The sequence below is a fragment of the Haliaeetus albicilla genome, chromosome 1 (genome assembly GCF_947461875.1).
Source record: "Haliaeetus albicilla chromosome 1, bHalAlb1.1, whole genome shotgun sequence".
NCBI lineage: Eukaryota > Metazoa > Chordata > Aves > Accipitriformes > Accipitridae > Haliaeetus > Haliaeetus albicilla.
In genome coordinates, this window is record NC_091483.1 from 16,581,727 (window position 1) to 16,601,295 (window position 19,569).

At 41.5% G+C, this 19,569-nt stretch overlaps 1 protein-coding gene across 1 annotated transcript; it reads left to right on the plus strand.

Moving 5' to 3' along the window:
* Positions 1–7,847: 7,847 nt before the first annotated feature.
* Positions 7,848–14,596, plus strand: LSM6 (LSM6 homolog, U6 small nuclear RNA and mRNA degradation associated). The gene is made up of 4 exons (XM_069780298.1): positions 7,848–7,911; positions 9,217–9,329; positions 12,791–12,904; positions 14,416–14,596. The coding sequence occupies exons 2-4, from the start codon at positions 9,236–9,238 to the stop codon at positions 14,448–14,450; spliced, it is 243 nt and encodes an 80-aa protein (XP_069636399.1). The 5' UTR covers positions 7,848–7,911; positions 9,217–9,235; the 3' UTR covers positions 14,451–14,596.
* Positions 14,597–19,569: the final 4,973 nt, after the last annotated feature.

Genomic DNA, 19,569 nt, shown 5'->3' on the forward strand with positions numbered 1-19,569 from the left:
AAAATATTTGGATGAGGAAGGTGAATGCATAAGAAAAATGTAGTAGCTGAGGAGATGGCATGGTTGGGATATGGTCTGATGAGGCGAGACCAGAGGATTCAACATATGTCATGGAGGAAACGAGAGCGTGTGTCACTCCATGTGGAAGCATGTGGAGCTGGAAGTGAAATGAGACAAGAAACCAAAGAAAAGCAATGAATGCATGGTACGAACGCAGCTTGCTTCTTCACCTTCCAGCTTCTCCTGAATGCAGAGGGGATTTTCTTCCTCTTTGTAGAATGAAGTCCTCTATTTATGTAGAGCAGAGCAGAGTGAAGTAATGAGAGCTGTAGTTCTTTAATGATCCGAGTCATAAGGATTTATAACCCATTTTACAGCAATGTTGCCAACACCTTCCTAGCCACAAAAGCCTGCAAGGACTACTGATCAGGCTTTTGTATCATCTCTCTTCTCTGAGGAAGAGTCTTTTGAACCTTTTCAGTTTCACAGTCACAAGTCTTGTCTCTGCCGAGTGTTTTCTTAGGATTCTCCATTGTTTTCAACATCCATGCAGGTCCACCGGCAGTAGCAAAGGTGCAATTTTTAATGACAGGTGGTCTGGATTGCTACAGGCACTTTACGCGACTGCCCTCTAAATTTTCTAGGTAGGATTAGGTGAGTGAAAAAACCATGGATGTTGGTTTTGCCCTAAAGCTCCTACGATTCCTAGGACTAGTGGAGCTGCACTGATAGCACAGATGGCAGTTTTGCCTGAAAGCCGAAGAACGGACCACGGAACAGTGAGTCAGTTGCCCTGCATCATTGCCCTCTCCTAGAAGATAATACTCATTCATACCTGTTACCACACAACTGGAGGAGTTAGTACATAACCTTCAATATTGGTTTATATAATTTTTCCAGTAATACATTTTTTCTTGTAAAAGCAGTCAAGACTAAAGTATATAGGAATATTTTCTTGCATATGTGGACACTGGGGAATCAGATCTGAACGTTGTGCTTGAGGTTACACTACCTCTGAAACTGCAGGCCCTGGGGACTGGGTCACAGGCAGGCACATCATACTGACAGATCACTATTTATAGATAGCATCCTTATTTTTGCTAGTGTATCCATTGGATTTATAATAAAGTTTAAAAGACAAGAGAGCTGTATAATGTACTCAGTTAAAAATTAACTTTTGACTTAATATGAAACTTTATGCTTTTGTTCTATTCCTAACAAAACTGTTTATCTTGCATATATAGAGTTTCTAGTCCTCCCTTTTGATTTTACCTATTTTTGTTGTTACACTACAAAATAATCACATTCCATTTTGTTCCCTTAACCTCAGAAATAATGATTTTGTAGTCAATGGCCAAGAACTGGGGCCACTGGAAAATACCAGCTCACAAATGCTCTAGGAGTGACCTAAGATTGACATTAAATCACATTTTATTTCTAAAGAAATTGAGCTCTCCAGTTAGTAAAGGCACAGAAAGAACAGAGTGATTATACCACAATCTCCATTACTTTAAATACTTAATTGTTTCACTTCCTGGATTAACAGTAGATTAAACATTTATGTTTAAAATTACTGAAACTAGGAATATTTGAGATTTTTCTGCATATATCTTCCCTACTTTCCCTCCACTTCAAAAATAATTTATACTAATAAAAATAGCTTCTTCCCTCTAATCAAATTTCTGTTAATTGAATGTGGGAACTGAGCCACTGAGGATGTGATTCACCCAAGGTCACCCTGGAAGCCTCTGGCACAGGCATATGAGAACCCAGGTATTCTGATTTACAATGAACACCATCATTTTTGCCTATTTCCAGTATCCTCACAAGAGCAACATGTATCAGTCAGCAGAGTAAACATTGACTCAGTAGCCTCCACATGTGACTTCCAGTCTGGCTAATATCCACAAAGGTGCTCCTCACATAGACAAACTGAATCATCTTTGTATAGTTATTTTCTCTCTAACATTTGATTATTTTTTTTTATTTGCATTTCAGTAATGTCTAAGGAGGTTTCGCATACTGTACAAATATACAATAGCAACAAAAACAAAGGCTTGCAAGTCCAGAGCTTGAAACCTCGATCTCTTTTTTCATGCCTTCATTTTCCAGTATTTTTTCTTGGTATGTGTCAGCAAATGCTTTGAATTTCACAGAATTATCTACACTTCTTTTTTATATAATGTTGTGGTCTATATCAATAAAACTCAATTTGCTACTATTACGACTAGTACTTAAACTGTGCTAGCTGCTCCATACAGTGAAGTAGCACTGCTGGGTTGAGGCTTATGTCTTACAATTTCTGGAAGACTGAAATGTGTGGATGGAAAAAAACCCCACTCAATTTATTTCAGGCTTGATCCCTAATCCACTGCTTGCTGAAATCCATGGAAAGGCTCTTGAGCTCTTTCTCAGGAGAGGCAAACACAAACTTTCCCCCTATATGAAATACCTGTGGAGGGTCAGATAAATGGAAAAATTGGGTTGAGAGGCTGGAAGAAGTCAGGTGATGGCAGATCCAGTCAGTTCCCAAAAAGAGATTTATTTGTCCTATGAGTCAGATGATACTTCTTCCCTAGAGCATCAGCTGGATGCTGAAGTGGAAAGGGTCAGAGAGGGACAGAAAGGTGGCTGAACACTTTTTAATCTTCCTCCTTCACTGAATTTCAGAACAGGATATGGATTGTTTTTACCACACTACAAATTAGAGCTGCCTCATGTTTACTTCATATCCCCAGGTCTGCATCAGAAGCATTTCTGGGGAGCTGGGAACTAACCTTGTGAATGCTTTACACCAGCAGGTCAATTTAAAGTAACCACTTCAGCCCATGTCTGTGCTTAAACTTGACACCACAGTTTTCAACCTGAAGTAAGGAATTAGCATCATTGAGCTGACCATGGAAAACTTTACATTGAAATGTAATCTGGAATTGATATTCCACACTGGAAAAAATAGAGAACATGTGTTTCTTTAATGTAAATATTTTAGAAAGTCTAAACACAAAAGGCTGTGTCCAATTCCAGCAGATTTTGGATGGAATCTAGCTAAGTTTTGCAGAAAGAATCAAATGGAGCATCCAGCCTTCACTTAATAGAAAGCCCAATTTTCACATGATCTCTCAAACTATATTTTAACTCGACAGAAGGTGGGAGAGACAAACATGTGACAAAAGGTAATCATGTCACTTAATCCATAGAGGAGGACATGAACATCCCCAGGTGGTGAGCATAACGTGAGAACTTGAAGAAAACAGAATTTTATTAGGCTCTTCTATCTAAAATCTGTAGCACAAACCCAGTGTTTTTTGATTAAGGTCCAATTTAAAAATGCATTAACTTTTTAATTGAGAACATGGCTGGGAATCAGCAGTTCTGATGATCTTAGCATGGCACGGGAAATAATGTTGGATAACTAAGCCTTCATTTAAGGGGGAAAAATCTTTGATCTTTTACTGTATAGCGACAGTTAGACTATCGTTCAAAGGCTGAAAGGCTTGAACTCTCCCATCCAAATGCATGCAAAAGGGGATGTCAAACCTCTTAAGGCTCGTGAAAAAGCTTGTCCCTTGGGGAAGCCAAAGAGAGCACTCCCAGGAGCTCAGAGGGAGTTAAGTGAACTCTGAAAGCTTCTGGGGATCTTCCCTTTCTTTTCTGCAGACCTGAAAGTCTAGGAGACAGAAAGAAAGCCTCAGGCTGAGTTCTCACATTATTCTCCCCAGCTCCCTGAAGACCTGCTGACAGCTCGCTGTTTACCAGGAAGTTTGCTGAGGAGGAAAAGGCGGGAGGTCCTAATACTTCCTTCCTGTTGCTTCTTCCCGCACCCTTCAATTCCTTAATGTCCAATTCCTCACCCTCAGGACATCAGAAGAAGGCTTCTAAGAAGCACAACTCATTGCAAAAGAACACGGCCCAGAAGGCAAAAGAAAGGGACGGAGAGCACGGAGATGATGCCAGCTTCAGGAGAGTCACAAGGTCAGCTTCAGCAGCCCTGTGCCAAAGCGCAAATCTGGCACCGATCTATTCTCTGCACAGAGCCCAGCCTCTGACAATGCAAAGCGAGACACAGAGCCCTCAGCAAATCATACCCACTAGCTTGCTATCAGACAACAGCCCGGGGGTCCGCAGCAATGAGGGGGGAGCTAATCCCCACTCTTCTGGCACGGGAGTTGTTTCAGGACCGAAAAGCAGACGAGCCGCGTGGGTTGCAAAACCTTTCTTGTCGTGAGGTACTCCCTTAGGAATCCTATGGGATAGCTGTGGAGAAAGCATGTATGGTGCTTTCTTGATCCAAAGTGGGTGGAAAGGATCTGCAGCCTAGGAATCTTATCCTGAATCCACTGGCGGAGTTTTGGATCAGGCCAGTGGGCTAACGGATTGTTCAGCAGCCAGGATCCATTGCTGAGAAGTTTCTAAAACCAAGCTGTGACAGCTATCAGTCTAACGGTTGTATTTTTGGTACCAGCTCATCAGGATGGATTTATTTTGAGATTTCAGGTGTATTTTCAATAACTTATAGAGGCATCCTTAGTACAGAGAAGTAATTAGCAAAGCTTCCACTGGCTTCAGTGGGAGCAGAATCTCACCTTCCACCTCTCAAACTCCAGAAATGTAGTAACATGTTTTACTTCAGGGCCCTCTGGAAACCCTACAATAACAGGGCTAATCTTGAATTGCAGAGCTTTTCCACTTCAACAATACCTCATAAAGGCTGACATCTCCTTCTGCCCTCACACTCTCAGGCTCTGAGCAAGAAAAGTTTCCCTGCATTTGGAACTCATTCTTGGCCTTTTATTTTATTGCATAATTTTCAATGTTTTTTCTTTTTTCTTTTCTTTCTAATCTAAGAAGGCACCAAAGTTGATTGTTAAAATTACGGGGTACACTGTGATTGTGGCCAGAATGGGTTTGTCCTCTCTGACACAATTTTCAGGTGAGGACTGTTTATTATGTCGTCTTTTTTTCATCTACTGCTAGTAGCTGGGGATTATTTAGGCTGAATTCAAAATCTGCCACAGACATTCTTTTGTTATCTGCATTGCTGTTCTTCCGCATTTAACTTACATAAATGGTGTGCACTTCACAAGAAATAGAAAAATTGGATACTACTTTTAACACATTCTGTGTTATATAGCCACCTCGCTCTATGGAAATGCTTTTATTTCAAGTAGCTGGGAGAGAAAAACCTTCCTAACTTTGAAGTGGTTTTTACTGCATTAAAGAGAGAAGAAGAGAGACTGTCAAATCCCATTTAATTTTTAAAGTTAACTGTAAAGTTTTAATTAGGTCCTCTGAACAAGGATTCTGCAATGCTTTATGTTTAAGAGTTAGCAATAGTACATGATCCACCGACTTCAATCATTAAGTTCAGTTGACAAAGGCCAACACAACTCTTTTCTTTGTAACTTTGTAACCATTTATGTTTGAGGTGAAGATGTTAATATGGAAATTTTGTGAGCTGGGAACGACTACGAACTCTATCATTGTAATTTATGACCTTTCATCTGAGGCCAAATGTAAAGGCAATTGCAATTGTTCTATATCTCAAGGCCAGCACACAGCAGATGTATGAAATTTGGAGTGTTAGACATAAACTTTTATTACCAAATTATAAATAATTTCTACCACTTACAATGTTCACCTTTCAAGTTCATCTTGATTAAAACGCAAGGGCAGCATCTCACTGATTTCCATGAGTTATACAGCTGAAAAAGCACTGTCATAGTGCACTATGAAAGGATAAAGCAATGTAGTATCTAAAAGAATCTGATAGCAAGGTATGCGATGTTTTAGATCAAAATCCTTTTTCATCTAGATGATAAACAAACAAAAGAGAATAATTAGCAAATGACGTCTTAATTCTATTTTCACTCTTGAAGCTTTGAAATCTTTAAGAAGTCCACTGAACGTGGATTACTTAAATCCTTTGAAGACCACCTTCCTGAGGTCATTGGGGTTTTGTCACTCAGGAAATAACACATCCTTTAGGTTGCCTAATAACAGATGTGATGACATAATCTTCCTGAATGTACAAGATGGGAATTGTCTTCCCAGGTGCAAATCACGCTACACCAAAGTGTTCAGCAACGTATGCCTTCCTGCGCAAAGGTTAATTTACCACTAGAAACATCACGTGAGATTGCTTCGAGACCTCTGGCAAACTAAGGAAAATTACCTAAGATTTGGGTTTATGACTTGGTCTCAAACCATGAAAGAGGGGAGCTAAGGATACAAAACTTGCCAATCTCAATGCCCGTGATTCAAAATAGATGTGCTTGTGAGGTTAATACGCGATGAAGCAGGAAAGTGGAAGGATTTTGTTGACTGACATCAAACAACCGAAGTGTCCACACACATAGAAACTGTAACTAAATATATGCTTAAGCTAGCTAGAAAGCAGCCTGTTGAGCAGAGGGCAAAATAGCTCATCAGGTTCTGATGGCTAGCAAAAAAAGGAAAAAAAAGCTATAAAGACAAACTCATAAGAAATAAAACAAAGAGGAAGGCTCCCAAACCATAAAATATCCCTAGCTGGACTTGCAAAATTGGAAGTCTACCAGTCCAAGCATGAAAAATCTACTTGCCTGGTCTTTATCACAGACATCGATAACAACACAAACCAGAATACTCCCCCTTATCAAAACATTATGCACTGAAGCCAGGCGGCCAAATAAAACTTTGCAAGCCTGCTGCCCGGAGTAACTATTTTACGTTTCTCTTCTGCTTCAAGTACTAGATATAATCAAGCACAGTTGGATGCTCCTGATTAATATGATGGTTGCCTGGAAACACGGGCACAATGTGGCACAACTTTCCTGGCCGTGCCTGTGCTTGAGCTCTGGGACAGTCAGGTGAACTTGGTCAGGTTTGCAGACCTCGACTCTTACAGCTTTTTAGCATAAGCTTTGGGGAAAAAAAGCATTACTGGATATGTGTTCAAAAAGAGAAGATAGACAACTCCGGAAGGAAGAGAGAATACAAATCTGTGTTCTGACAAGCCATAGCACATTTTCTTCCTATGATGAGAATTAAGAGTTTCACCAAGATACTAAATCAATAATGGAAGAATAAAAAAATCCACTCCAGAAGCTTTCACAGCTGATTAACTCCTGTCACAGTACTAAATCCCTTAAAAAAAAAAAAAAAAAAGTATTTTCCAGACATTAGGGGATAGCTGGGAGAAAGGGGAAAAGATGGGTGAGAAGATAGGGAGAAGTAGAAGACAAAAGTTCAGCTTCTTGTTGTGCCATGTTCTTTCCAGGTGACATTTGAAAAAAATCTCTCAGCTTTTATGTTCACTAATTCATCTGTAAAACGAAGCGAGCACCACTTTTCTCTCTAGTTCTGGTAAGGACACCTGCACTGACGGCTGCGAGATGCTCACTTATGTCTCCGGTAAGGCCCGTGTAAGACAAGATCATTCTGGAATAAATAGGATTTCACTATAATAGAATGTAATTATAAACTGAGTCATATCATTTTCCCGTAAGAAATCGACGCGACGTTGTTTTGGGTGTTAAGTGTAAGCAAGCTATAAAGCACGATGAAGAAGTCGGAGTTCCTCTCACGAAGCGCCCGCGGGTCCCGGGGCTGAACCCCTCTCAGCACGGCCGGGTGGGTTTTGGGGGGACTCATACGAGGCCCCCCAGGGAGCGGGGCCGGAGGAACCCACCCAAAATCACGGACTCGGGTGGGAAACTCGCCCGGGGCCGGGATGGGTACCTCGCCACCTCGCCCTGCGGGCCCGCACCGACCGGGCGGAGGCCGCCTCAGCGGCCTACCCCCGCCCGCCGCCGCCGCCGCCGCCGGCCCCGCCCCGCGAGTTCTCCCGCCCGCGGAGGTTTGTCCCTGCCGCCGCGCCGTACCGGGGCGGGGCTCACCGGGCGTGAGCGCGGCGGGCGGCGGCGGCGGCGGGTGAGTGCGGGGCGGGCCCGGCGTGTCGCTGAGGGGGGTCCGCGGCGGCGCCTGACCCGCCGCCTCTGGGCCGCGGGGAGGGGACCGGAGGGGGGTCGCGGGGTGTGTGGGCTGCGGGGCGGGGGCTCCTGTGTGCTGCGCGTACCCCCCCCCCCCCCCCCCCAGCCGCGTGCGGCAGGCGCGGGGGCGGCCGTTACTGGTGCCCGTTGCGGCCGTTACTGGTGCCCGTTGCGGCCGTTGGTTCTGCTTTTTTTTCCGGTTTTGAAGCAAACGGCACTAAAGCTTCACACCCCATCCGGGGTTTCTGTCAGGGGCGTTTGTCAGAACGTGTTTCGCGCCGTTTTAGCTGGTTTTGAAGAGGCCGCTTTTGGAGCGGGGCGTAAAACCGGAGCGCGTTTACCTGCGGGCGGGCGGGGTGGCGCCTGCGGTTCAAAAAACGCTCGTTTCCCAGGAAAGCTTCGGCTATAAAGTGCTGCGCTACCGAGCCCTGCGGTGCCAGCGTCGCCCGCGAGATTGTGTGTCGATAGGAAAACCAGTGACGGTCCTTGCTCGGCTGGAGGAGCTTACGGCGGTTTGCCACAGAAAGTGGGAGCCAGCGTTAGCACTGCTGTCTACCGTTGATTTAAAAATGCAGAACAGCTGTTACTCAGGCAAAGTGATATCAAAGCAGAAGTTGAGCAATACTGACTGAAGGAGGGTCTCATACCAAACTGGGTGTGTGCTGCACCACCAATTTTTAAATCGCAGCATCTTGGCAGGTCTCTGCACAACTTAATCGCAAGCCTCAGTTCTAAACTTAGTCTAACTTAACTGATTCATTTGAAGGCATCCTTTCAAATTTATTCTTTGCTCGTATTTGTGAGCTGAGATCAGAAATCCTTCTCTTGCTGTTCCAGTACAGACTTCTGTGTATAGAGCATGTACTGGCTTCTCCCTCCACCCCCTAAAGATACGAACCACTTATTATGGCTTAGCTTTCTTAATTTTAGTAAAACCATTTTAGCAAAAGGTGTACAGAGATGAGGCCTTTGGCTCTGTTGGAAGTTTGCAAGATGCACAGCGTGGCACACAAGGATTCTTACTGAATCCAGAAGTTACAGAAATGCCAAAGGGAAAGTTTAATACTGTGGATCCAGGTGCTCTGTCTCTCCACCTCCACCCTTAAGGTTTTGCTTTTATCTCCTTCGAAATTTTCTCCTACTGAAAGTATTAAGAGTCAGGGGACTGCCTGTCCATACTGAGTGTTTAAAGACCATGTGTGAGCGTGTTGCTTATCCAAATGTTTTCTCTCACTTACCTTCCCAGCTTACCAGAAAAGATCAAGATGAGTCTACGGAAGCAAACCCCTAGTGACTTTCTAAAACAAATCATTGGAAGGCCAGTTGTCGTAAAATTAAATTCTGGAGTTGATTATCGAGGTAAGTTCTCCTTCTTTTTCTCACAGTGAGTAAAGTCATCGTTTGAAGAGCCCAAAACAGATGCATTGCTTTTGAAAAGCAAAACAGTGTGATCCAGATGTTGGAGTGTGTGAATATAGGTCTCAGAATGGTGACATTAAAAATAGAAAATCAGCTCTGGAGAAACTGATGAAAAGGAGGTTAACAGTGGATTTAGAGATTAAAATTACTTATCTAAATCATTAGTGTCCTTAGTCACAGATGGTTAGGCTGGAGTCTCAGGATGATTCTGAGCATCTATACTGATATTTGTAAAGATTGGCTGGAATTACAATTCCTGAAATGGCCGGTCAGTCCCCTTTTCAATGCTCTGATAGCAACCCTTGTTGGAACTACCCTTTTCTTCACCTTCCTGTTTTCCAATTCCTAGCATAGACCTTGGTCCAGAAAAATCTTCAAACAGTAAACTGTGCCATCAGTCATAAGCCTACTCTTTACATGAGGGATGAAAGCATTATTTACATTCTTGGTTAAACAACTGCCTAGACATGTGCTGGATCAAGACTTATGGAGATACAGGAGAAAGCTTACTGTGGCTTTCGCTGCTATATGCCCAGTTCATTTTAACACAGTCCAGCAGTTTTATTCCACAATTCTTCAGCCTATCTGTATACCTTCATCCACTGTATGTAGGATTATAGGGTTTTTTTAACCAGTAAATTAAACTTCTCTGTTCATTGAAACGTCCTGGTCCTACTCCCATCAGGATAAGACTGCTGGCCTGTCCAATTTTTTTAGTAGTATCCAAACTTAAGTAAAACTATCATGTATCTCCTGTTGTGCCCAATTTAGACATTTTATTCTGAAATGACTTAAACATTATAGTTCTGCTACAGATCACCACTTCAGATAGGTTTAATTCAACTGGCTCAGCACTGTGAGAGGAGACTTGTTTGTGCTGTGACAAAGAATCTTTGTATTATGACAGTTTTAAACTGTTATGGTTCACTCACAGCAAACAGTGCCACCTTATCCCTTCCTGTTCCTCTTTAGTGTCTTCTCAGCTGAGAAGATTTGCAATCTGCCATTTCTTTGAGAACCACATTGTCTGAGCACTTCAGGTGGGGTTGGTGGCTTAAAAACTTTACTGCTTCTCTTTGGTCTTTGGCCTCCATAAACTCTTTCTTGCAGGAGAATGTAGCAACAGCTCATGAAAGTCAATTAAAGCAAGTCATCATTTACCTGAAGGTACATACAAGGCAGGGCCAAACCAGATTTGGTTTTTAGATGCACTTTCTGTTCTCTTTGAGAACATTGATACCTTCTGCTCGGTAAGATCCATTTGTAACTGCTGCGGATAAATTGCTCAGCTTTCCCCTCAAAAAGGCTAGTCTAACATGCCTGCAATCAGACCTACCAGGAATCGAACCATAGTTCCTTTGAACACCCTTATTTGTTACTGGATTTTTCCCCCTCCCTTCCTTGCTTCACTCTGCTTTTCTTCCTTCCCACTTGACGTGATCCTGCAGTTAAAAACCTGTATACTGTTCTCATTTGAAAAATATGCATTCAGATTGTTTTCTGCAGAAGTTTGACCAACATTTGTAAAAGCCAAACATTAAAAAAGCCAGCATCTCAGGCTTTTGTTGCAGATCTGTCTAGATTCTTCCTCTAGGCTGTGTTGCTAATTTTATGTCTGTACCTCTACCCTCCAAGCCACCATATGCACAAACGTGGCCTAATACAAGTGTTGACGTGTAACCGTAGAATGTCTTGATTCACTGCCAAGTGCTGTGCACACCTAAGGGAAGAAGCCCTAAGAAAGTAATCAGTGATAAATTAATATGTATGATTTCTATGCCTAGAGATTGATATGTACATTAAAACATCTCTACATATAGATAAAACAGATAAAGTACTAGCCAGGATGGGCAGTGACAATATTTAATACCATTAGTGGCCTGAGGGTAAACACAGAAAAATGGAGGAAGAGAGTGGAACAACCATGAATGCACTCTAGGAGCAAAACAGTTTGAAAATACTGCATTTACGGCCTACTGAGTGGTGGCTTAAGAAAATCCACAGTCCAATTTTAATTTTGGACAAACATTTTTTTGTTTTCTGTTGTTACATGGAGCACTTGGGATTACTGGAGTGAAAAAGAGTTCTGACTTTGGTTTGGTTTGGGTTTTTTGGTGCATTTAGTAACACTTAGTGAGCACTCAGTTTTTCCTATTTTTGTGGAAACAGAGGAAAGAAAAATATAAAGGAAAATAGTAATCGTCAAACCGTTACGAGTTGGCAGAACTTGAATTCCTGATTATTTAATGGAAGATATTACAGTAACTGTTCTGAAAAATGAGAACGTGTCCTAGAGGAGGATTCTCAGACTGGAGTTTTCTCCCCCTCCCCAAGTACCGCCAATACACTAGATTTCAGGTTTTAATGCCAGGTAAATAAAGTGTTTTTCAAACAGAGGAAAAAATTAGTATTGTCTGTGTGTGCAAGTTGTTTTATGTGCACAATTAACAAATCAGATTGCATTCTCTGAGCAATTCTTTATATCTGTTAATCCCTACATTCAGTTCCTTACATGAATAGTCTCTTTGTTGATCAGGCAAGTTAAATTTGTAGATGGCCATGGTTCTGATCTTAAGGGTGGGTGTAAATACCAAGGACTGGTTTTGAATGAAAAAATGCTATCATGCTACCAGCACATAGGAAGTACTGTGTGAACAAGGTACAGCCTTCAACAGGGGCTATGAGAAGTGAGAACATAAGTACTTGTCTAAAATCAGGGCTACTCAAATGCACGTTTTCCTGATCAAAAGAACATCTAATATTACAAATGGCAGAGACTTTTTCTCGAGTTGCGTTAATTAAACAGTGTAATTTTATTTTTGTGGGAGGATTTCAGTGTCATTTGAAAACCCTTTGCCTGTTGAAAATGATGTAGAATTTATATCAGAGACTTGCAGCCAGTGTTCTAGATCTGCAAGCATGAAGATAAATAAAAAGTGTGTATGGTGTCCTGTATTAAAAGGGTTTTCAGCTATATCCTTCACAAGTTTTGATGAAAACTCAATTTACATAGCCTTGCCCTTAGGTCATCCAGTTACACTTAATGTCACAGGTTCTTTTCAGGTGTGTGGCTTAAAACACAAGTGAGAAGGGACAACTTAAACTTTCAAAGTGGAAATTGTCAATCTTTTGAAAGTCATACCTTAATGACTTCTTTTTCCTCCCAACTCTTGTATCAACTGATTAAATTGCTACTAGGGTGCCTGGGATTCGTCACTCCCAGCTTAATTCTTTGAAGAGTACTCTGATCTACTGACTCATCTGGCCAAGCTTGGGCTCTTAGTTTGTTATGAAGATACAGGTTTTATCAGCACTACTCAAACACAGTGCTACACACAGCATTTTTGTTTGTTTTAAAATAAGTTTAAGCTGATTCACTTTTAAACTGTCACTGTCTTCAGGTGTCCTGGCTTGCCTGGATGGGTATATGAACATAGCTCTGGAACAGACTGAAGAATATGTAAATGGACAATTAAAGAACAAGTACGGGGATGCATTTATCCGAGGAAATAATGGTAACTCCTCCTCCTCCTTATGTTATTGCTCATTAGAAGATTGCATTTTGATATTTACTTCTGAATTTGAGGAGTGGCTAAGGTGTAAGCAAGCTGCATGTAAGAATATTAGTTTTAGCCTTTCATGGAAACCTTAACATATTTACTTTTTACAGTTTCGCTTTTCTGCATTCCTGTGGCCCTTTTTGCCTCTGAACTTGAAGTTCATTTAGAGAAGCATGCTCTTTTCTAGCCTTCTTTAGAGCTTATTTCCTGTCATTTGACAGGTTTACTCTTTTGCACTTACTGCCTACTTAGATGGCCTCTGCTCCATAGAAGTTTCTGTGTTTTGTTAGGCAAACTACTGTGTAAATTTATGATACAGTACAGGTATTGATGACACTGTAATACTTGCTTGTGATGCAGTTGTCCAGACCTGAATGAATGCTGTTCATTAGTACTGAAGGCTGTTGTCATCTTTATGAGTAAAGATTTTACCACCAGTCAGGAAAATCACTTGTACTTTACTATTGAGCCTTTGAATATCCCAGTGCAGTAGGTGGATTTTAGTGCACTTCAGGGACAATCTCAGGCTCCTGAAATGATTCTGTGGTATCAGTTAGGCTGTAATAGCAGGACAGGCCAGGGAGAAGAATATCTAAAAATAGAAAAGGTTCACAAGTCAGATGTGAGGAGGCTTGTAGAGAGTGTAAATGAAGCAGAGGTTGACCAAGTTACTTGAGAAGAAAATGGAGGACAGGATGGAGGGAGGGAATAAAAAGAAACCAGAACTGAATCCTGTGTTACAAAAAGAATCAAAGAGAATGTGGCACCAGTGTGAAAGAGTGTTTTGGGAGGAGAAATAATCCTTGAATGAGGCCAAATACTTTTTGCAAGGAATTTGGATTATTATGCTAAGGAGTGCAGTGACATTGCAGCTGGAGAATCAATTAAGGGAATAAGAATCTATTCTAAAAGTTAAAACTTTTAGATGAGAGGCAGGAGGCTGAGCAGAGAACTTGAGACACCCCAGGTTTAGAAGCACAATGCAGTTTCATGTTGTGAATAGATCTGTTCTGGGGATATCACCAGCCAAGCAGGTGGAAGATGTCTGCTCCTTCATAGGTAATCATTAGTTTTGCCTTAAGTGCTTGGGATTTCCAGCTTTTGTTGAAAGATCATAGCATTAGTGTCTGACACGTGTAATTCTGCTGCTTAGAAACTCTCTCAAGCTCCCCTCAGTAATGCTGCAGGTTAGCTGGCTTTATTCTTCCTCTGTTCAGCCTGCATCTGCTGGAGTATAGTTTGGCTGCGAATATAATAAATACTGAACCAAAGTAATAAATAATGTGTAAATTTGATAGCATTTATTGAAACCTGGACTTAAAAGGTTTCCTGACTTCATTCATGCTGAATGAGATTCATTACACTGTTGTTTTACAAGCCATGGAAACAAGATGTTTTAAATAAACAGGCTTCTGCACATTATTTACCAGGGTCCTCTTATATGTGCCGCTTTCTCCTTTTCACAGTATTGTACATAAGCACACAGAAGAGGAGGATGTGAAGATGCCGGAAGGAGACTGTTTTGTACTTGTGAACCTCTTCAAAATTATGAGCCCTATTTGATTTGTAGTTAATAATCTACAGGTGAAATACACAAGTGTTTAAATATTTTTTTAAATAAATGTAAACCAGTGTAAACTTCCCAAATGTTTTTGTTTCAAAGCATTGCTTTGTTCCACTGTACAGAAAAAAAATAATAAAAGAGACGCATGTAATCGTGCCGCAAGACTAATTCAAAGCAACAGCTCATTTAATTATGCTAGCATTTACAGAAATACTGATTGGAAGGTAAGTAGGCATGGAGTAATTGCAAATCACAGCCTTGTATTGATGGCAAAACAATAGTTTAACTGATGTTGGGAAGGGAAATACTAATGTTTTGGTGACAATGACCTGTCCCTTTTGGAAAACACAGGGTCAGCTTTAAATGCCAATCTAGTAAGAGTCATCAGGTAAAAAGTTCAGCTGTCCAAAAAATCTTGAGTTGTGGATTGTATCAAGGGATCAACAGTGACACTTCAACAGTTAGGGGTGGGGAAAGAATTGAATCAAATGGAAGAAAAGCCCTAAGGGTGAAAAGAAAGCTCTGTGCCAGCTGAGGAAGTCAGTCACAGGTGAAAAGCTCTCTGTTGGTGTGCCGAAACAGCTAGTAGCTGCTTCACCTCCTGCCTCTGTATCCCTCACCCTACTTGAGCTTGCAGTTACCTTTTTTCCCTGCATCACTACCAAACACAATGGACTTCTTTAGTAAAAAACAATTTTAACTAATATCTAAAGCTACTCCTGAAAGCAGACTAGGAATCTAAAAGCTTTTGCAAACATGCCATGTGTATCCTCTTCAGACAGTTCACTCTCTCTCCCATCCACTTCCCACCCAACCTAGTACCATCTATATATTCTTTTTCTTTATGTGCTAGCCAGAAATGAGAACAAATACTTGCAGTATGGGGCATGCTTTAGATAGGGGAAACCTCTGTGTAGGCAATGGAGTCAGAACTTGTTTATATTTTGCAACAGTGCTCCCTGATAATCAAAGCCCAGTGACTATATCCAGCTCAGTTTTACATGGATTTATAAAATCCATCCAATTTATAAAATATCTTTTCTCCTTTTACATGCAGTCAGCCAAGAAGAAAACCCTGAACATTCAGATATTTCTTAGTCCGAGTGTTACTGCACTCAACATCCATATACTCAGAATGTTTTCTTGTTCCTCTGGATAAAGTTATAAGTTCGGGTAATGTACCTCATGGTGAGGTTATTTAGCCAAATTTTTTAAATTAGTTTTCTGAAGCCCTGCTTTATTCTTTTGGTGGTTTATAGTGCCTCCAGGAACAAAAATATTTCTAGTTGTGGATAGATAAACGCAAGACAATTGTGTGAATGTAACATTGGCCCATTCTTTTCAAGTACCAGTAGCTCTAAAGCAAGCAGGGAATAGTAACATTTCAGTTGTCCAAGGGAGAGAACGTGGGTTGCAAATTTTTAATTATATATATATTTTTTTTTTTTTTTAAGATCAAGGAATAATTTGATTTTGCAATCAGTAGTTAACCTTTCCACATGAAAGACTTCAGAAGCCACTACAGAACACAGATCTAGAGATGCTCTTTATAATATGCTTCAATAATTTATCATTTTCTGACAAGGGTTTAAAAGGGTCCAGGATGTAAGTACAAATCACCAGCTTGTTCTTCTGTAAGTGACTTATTTTAAAAAAAAGGAGGATGTACCTCCAAGTGGAGCATACAGTTTCTATTTTTTTTTTTGTCATCTGTATGCAGCTGGCAGGTTGCGGTATGCTTTCACTCCTGGAGACTCTCTGGGATTGGTGGTTTGTTTGTTTGTTTGTTTTCTTTTTTTGTTTCTTTTTTTTTAAATTTTAATATGGGGTTATTTTTTTTCCCCTCTTCTTTCTCCGCCTTTATCTCCTCTTCCACCTACCCACCTATAGCAACACATTTTGCACAGACTTTGATTTACTCTCGTTTGCATTGCTAACTTTTTAACTGCAGTTGTGTTTCTACAAGTCTAGTTGTAAAACGTTTTTTAGTTGTGATCTGCTACTTCAGATGGTCTAATCACATACTAAATCTGAACTTAGAAAATACTATGTAGTTTACCTGCTGAGGGTTTTTTTGATGTATTCTAGATCATGAAGTCACTATTTACTATGTGAGGTAGATGATAGGAAAATTTGCACTAAAGATGAGCTGTTGTAATTCATATGCAAATTTTAGAAGTAGCTAAAGAAATTAAACATTTAATTCCCACAGTCACTGACCTTTGTTTACATTTTATAAGATTTTTCCCCCTTAATTCAATTTTTAGCCCCTATGTTTAAATCAAGTGTACATTTAAGCTTCACTTCAATTAGGCAGTCCAGTGTTTGGATGTAGTCTGTTTTGAGTTGGAGGAAACATTCATCTTGGATTTATTTTACTTATCTCTTAGGTTTTGTTTTGACTTACTATATTCTGTAGGACAACATACCAGTTGCAAGTAAATCAGACACTGGCCGGACAAGTTTCAGAATAGCACATGGAACGCTATCCAAAGTTTAAGTTTTAAAGTAAGCCATTCCATTATATATGTATTTAAACATCAAAGTAGAACAGTGTATTTCACAAACTCTTGGTCCTTAAAAATGACTTAGCCTAATTTATAAGATCTTTTTCCCCTTGGGAGATACAAATACACTCTTACAAATGCAATACGTCTTCACACACAAAAGACTGTATTAGATACTAATGCTCGTGTCCTTCATGTTACCTCATTTACCATATCATAGTGCTCTTGCCCCAGTACCTGTGTATAAAACGGTTTTACTTGTGGATCAAGCTCATCTAGATGAGGACTGACAATGAAACACTCCTTGAGCAACTTGCAAGTGCTTGTCCATCACTTGTCTTAGAAGAATGCACCCAAAATTAAGTAATCCAAAACTAACAAACAATGAATTGAATTTCAAAGGCTAAAGCTGCATTCACATACATAGTTAGTACTTCTGTGCTATGAGATCACTTCATGAAACCAAGGCCATTCAACCACTACCCCACCCCCTTCCATGTGTTCATAGACTGTGGGAAGAGCAGTAACTCTGGACTTGCTACATCCCCACATCCCGTGTAAGTTGTTTGCACTTGAAAAACCAAACTAAGCCACATCTCCTTAAACAAAAGCCCGGCTGGGAGCAGCAGCGCAACACATCCTGTGGAAGTAGAGAAAGCAAGTCTGGAAGAAGGAGGTAAGTACTCACTGCGTGGCAGGTAGGGCAGCCAGAAGCCAGGTTACTACTAAAGCCTGCAGTGCCCTAGAGTGCCCCTATATAAAGGGAGCAGAGCATGCTAGGAAAGTTTTGCTTTAAAGGTATATACACTGATGACCACTCAGTTGTATGATTTGTTGCCACTTGGTTCCTAGTTCAAAGGGAATCTTAACGCAAACCACTCTGAACGTTATTTATTGGAATTCCTTCTATCTATCTTCTTCACAATGTTACAATGACAAAACAGCTACCCAAGACCCTTTCTGGGTATGACTTGCCCATTAAGTCCTAAGGCTGTTACCCAGTTCCAAAAACCAGCTGTGCCCCACAGCTGCAGATTTCGGCTGCATTGTTCACAGTAGCCAAGAAAGTGTGAAATTGCAAAGTGACGGCCTTCAAACGTTTGACTGATGGTGCCAAAGCAATGCCTGATCCTTAATATGCCAACCCGTGCCCGTGGCCAGCGCCAGCCCTGTGTCAGTTTTGAAAGCAAACAGACTGTGGAGCCAGCAGTTTCAAAGTCTCAAGTTCCTGTGCCAAACTGTTCTCCAACGCTGAGAAATTGGATGGGAGGAGGCTTTTCCTGAGCTGCTGTGTTGATCCTGACTGAGGGATGTTTAGGAGTCAGTGATCCACACAGCAGCTTCAGGCTGGGCTGGGCTGCACGCCCAGCGTGGCTTTCAGGTCTCCGTTGGGCTGCACGGACCCCTCGGCTGCAGGACACCTCTGCCAGCTCATTGTAACGGCATAACTCATGGGCAGCTCCCACTCAGTATCGTGATTACACCACCTGCCTGGCCTTGCCTTTATCTAACAGAGCAGCGACAAGTTCTCATGAGAACATCCTTTAGAAAGAGGATTGTTTTCTTGTAAGAAAATTGTAAAATAGCTCAAGTGGTGTAAAGGGAGAGCTGCTCCCCACAGATGGGGTTGCATCTTCTCTGCACAGCGCAGCGTGGGAAAATCCATCTGGGCTCTGTCTGATGCTACATGAATGCAGGGTGCCCAGCATCTGAAGGGATGTACAATTTACTTGCTGTCTGTATTCCTCGTCTTATTCTGTCTTATTGAAGCAGGCATTAAGATATTGGTGGCTGGGCCTTTCTTACTAAGATCTAGAAAGAGCCCTGCACCACCTCACTCTCTCTCTCCTCAACCCCCTCCTCTAGTGCAGAACAGCTGGAGTAGTTACCAAATAAAATAAAGGGTGGTTTGGGTTTTTTTTAGGCTGAATTTTTAAGGGAAGGAGGCTCACATTGTATGTTGCATGGATGTGTATGTGTCAGTTCATTCCCAGCCGTAACATCTGAATCCACTGTCACTCTTCGGTAAGTGTGATAGAGGAATAACAAGAACAGTCAACTGGATAGAAATGGAAGGACCTGCCGGTACTTCTGCCAACCTCCCGCCTAACTAGATGTCAGAGAAACATCTTTTCCCAGGTCTCCCCAAACACAGAGCCACAGACATGCAGAGGTCAACCCTGAGGTGCCAGTCTGTAGGCATTGTTCTCCATTCTCCCTGTGGGACTACCATGGGTTTTTACTGCTCTCCTACTGTGCGTTTTTAACTGCTCTTCTCACAGTTGGCCACTGCTCTTTGTTTTAAAGGTGACCTGAAATGTTCTTAAATAAGACGGTGCTGCCAGCTTTGTTGGTCTAATGAGCAGATCCTTGTGAACGGGACTCAGCTAACTGTTGCCACCTTCAAGCTCTCTACTTGATCAACCTGCCCACTCTCCTGTAACCCCCCACCAAACTTTGTTCGCAGGACTCAGGTGGCCTCTAGCTGACTGGGAAGGACTTTTAACTTGTTATAACCCTTATTATCTTGCAGTAGCAAAGCATTTCTC

Coding starts and splice junctions, on each gene's coding strand:
- LSM6 (XM_069780298.1), top strand. CDS start 9,236: ATGAGTCTACGGAAGCAAACCCCTAGTGACTTTCTAAAACAAATCATT. Junction 9,330..12,790: donor TTCTGGAGTTGATTATCGAG/GTAAGTTCTCCT, acceptor CACTGTCTTCAG/GTGTCCTGGCTTGCCTGGAT. Junction 12,905..14,415: donor ATTTATCCGAGGAAATAATG/GTAACTCCTCCT, acceptor TCCTTTTCACAG/TATTGTACATAAGCACACAG.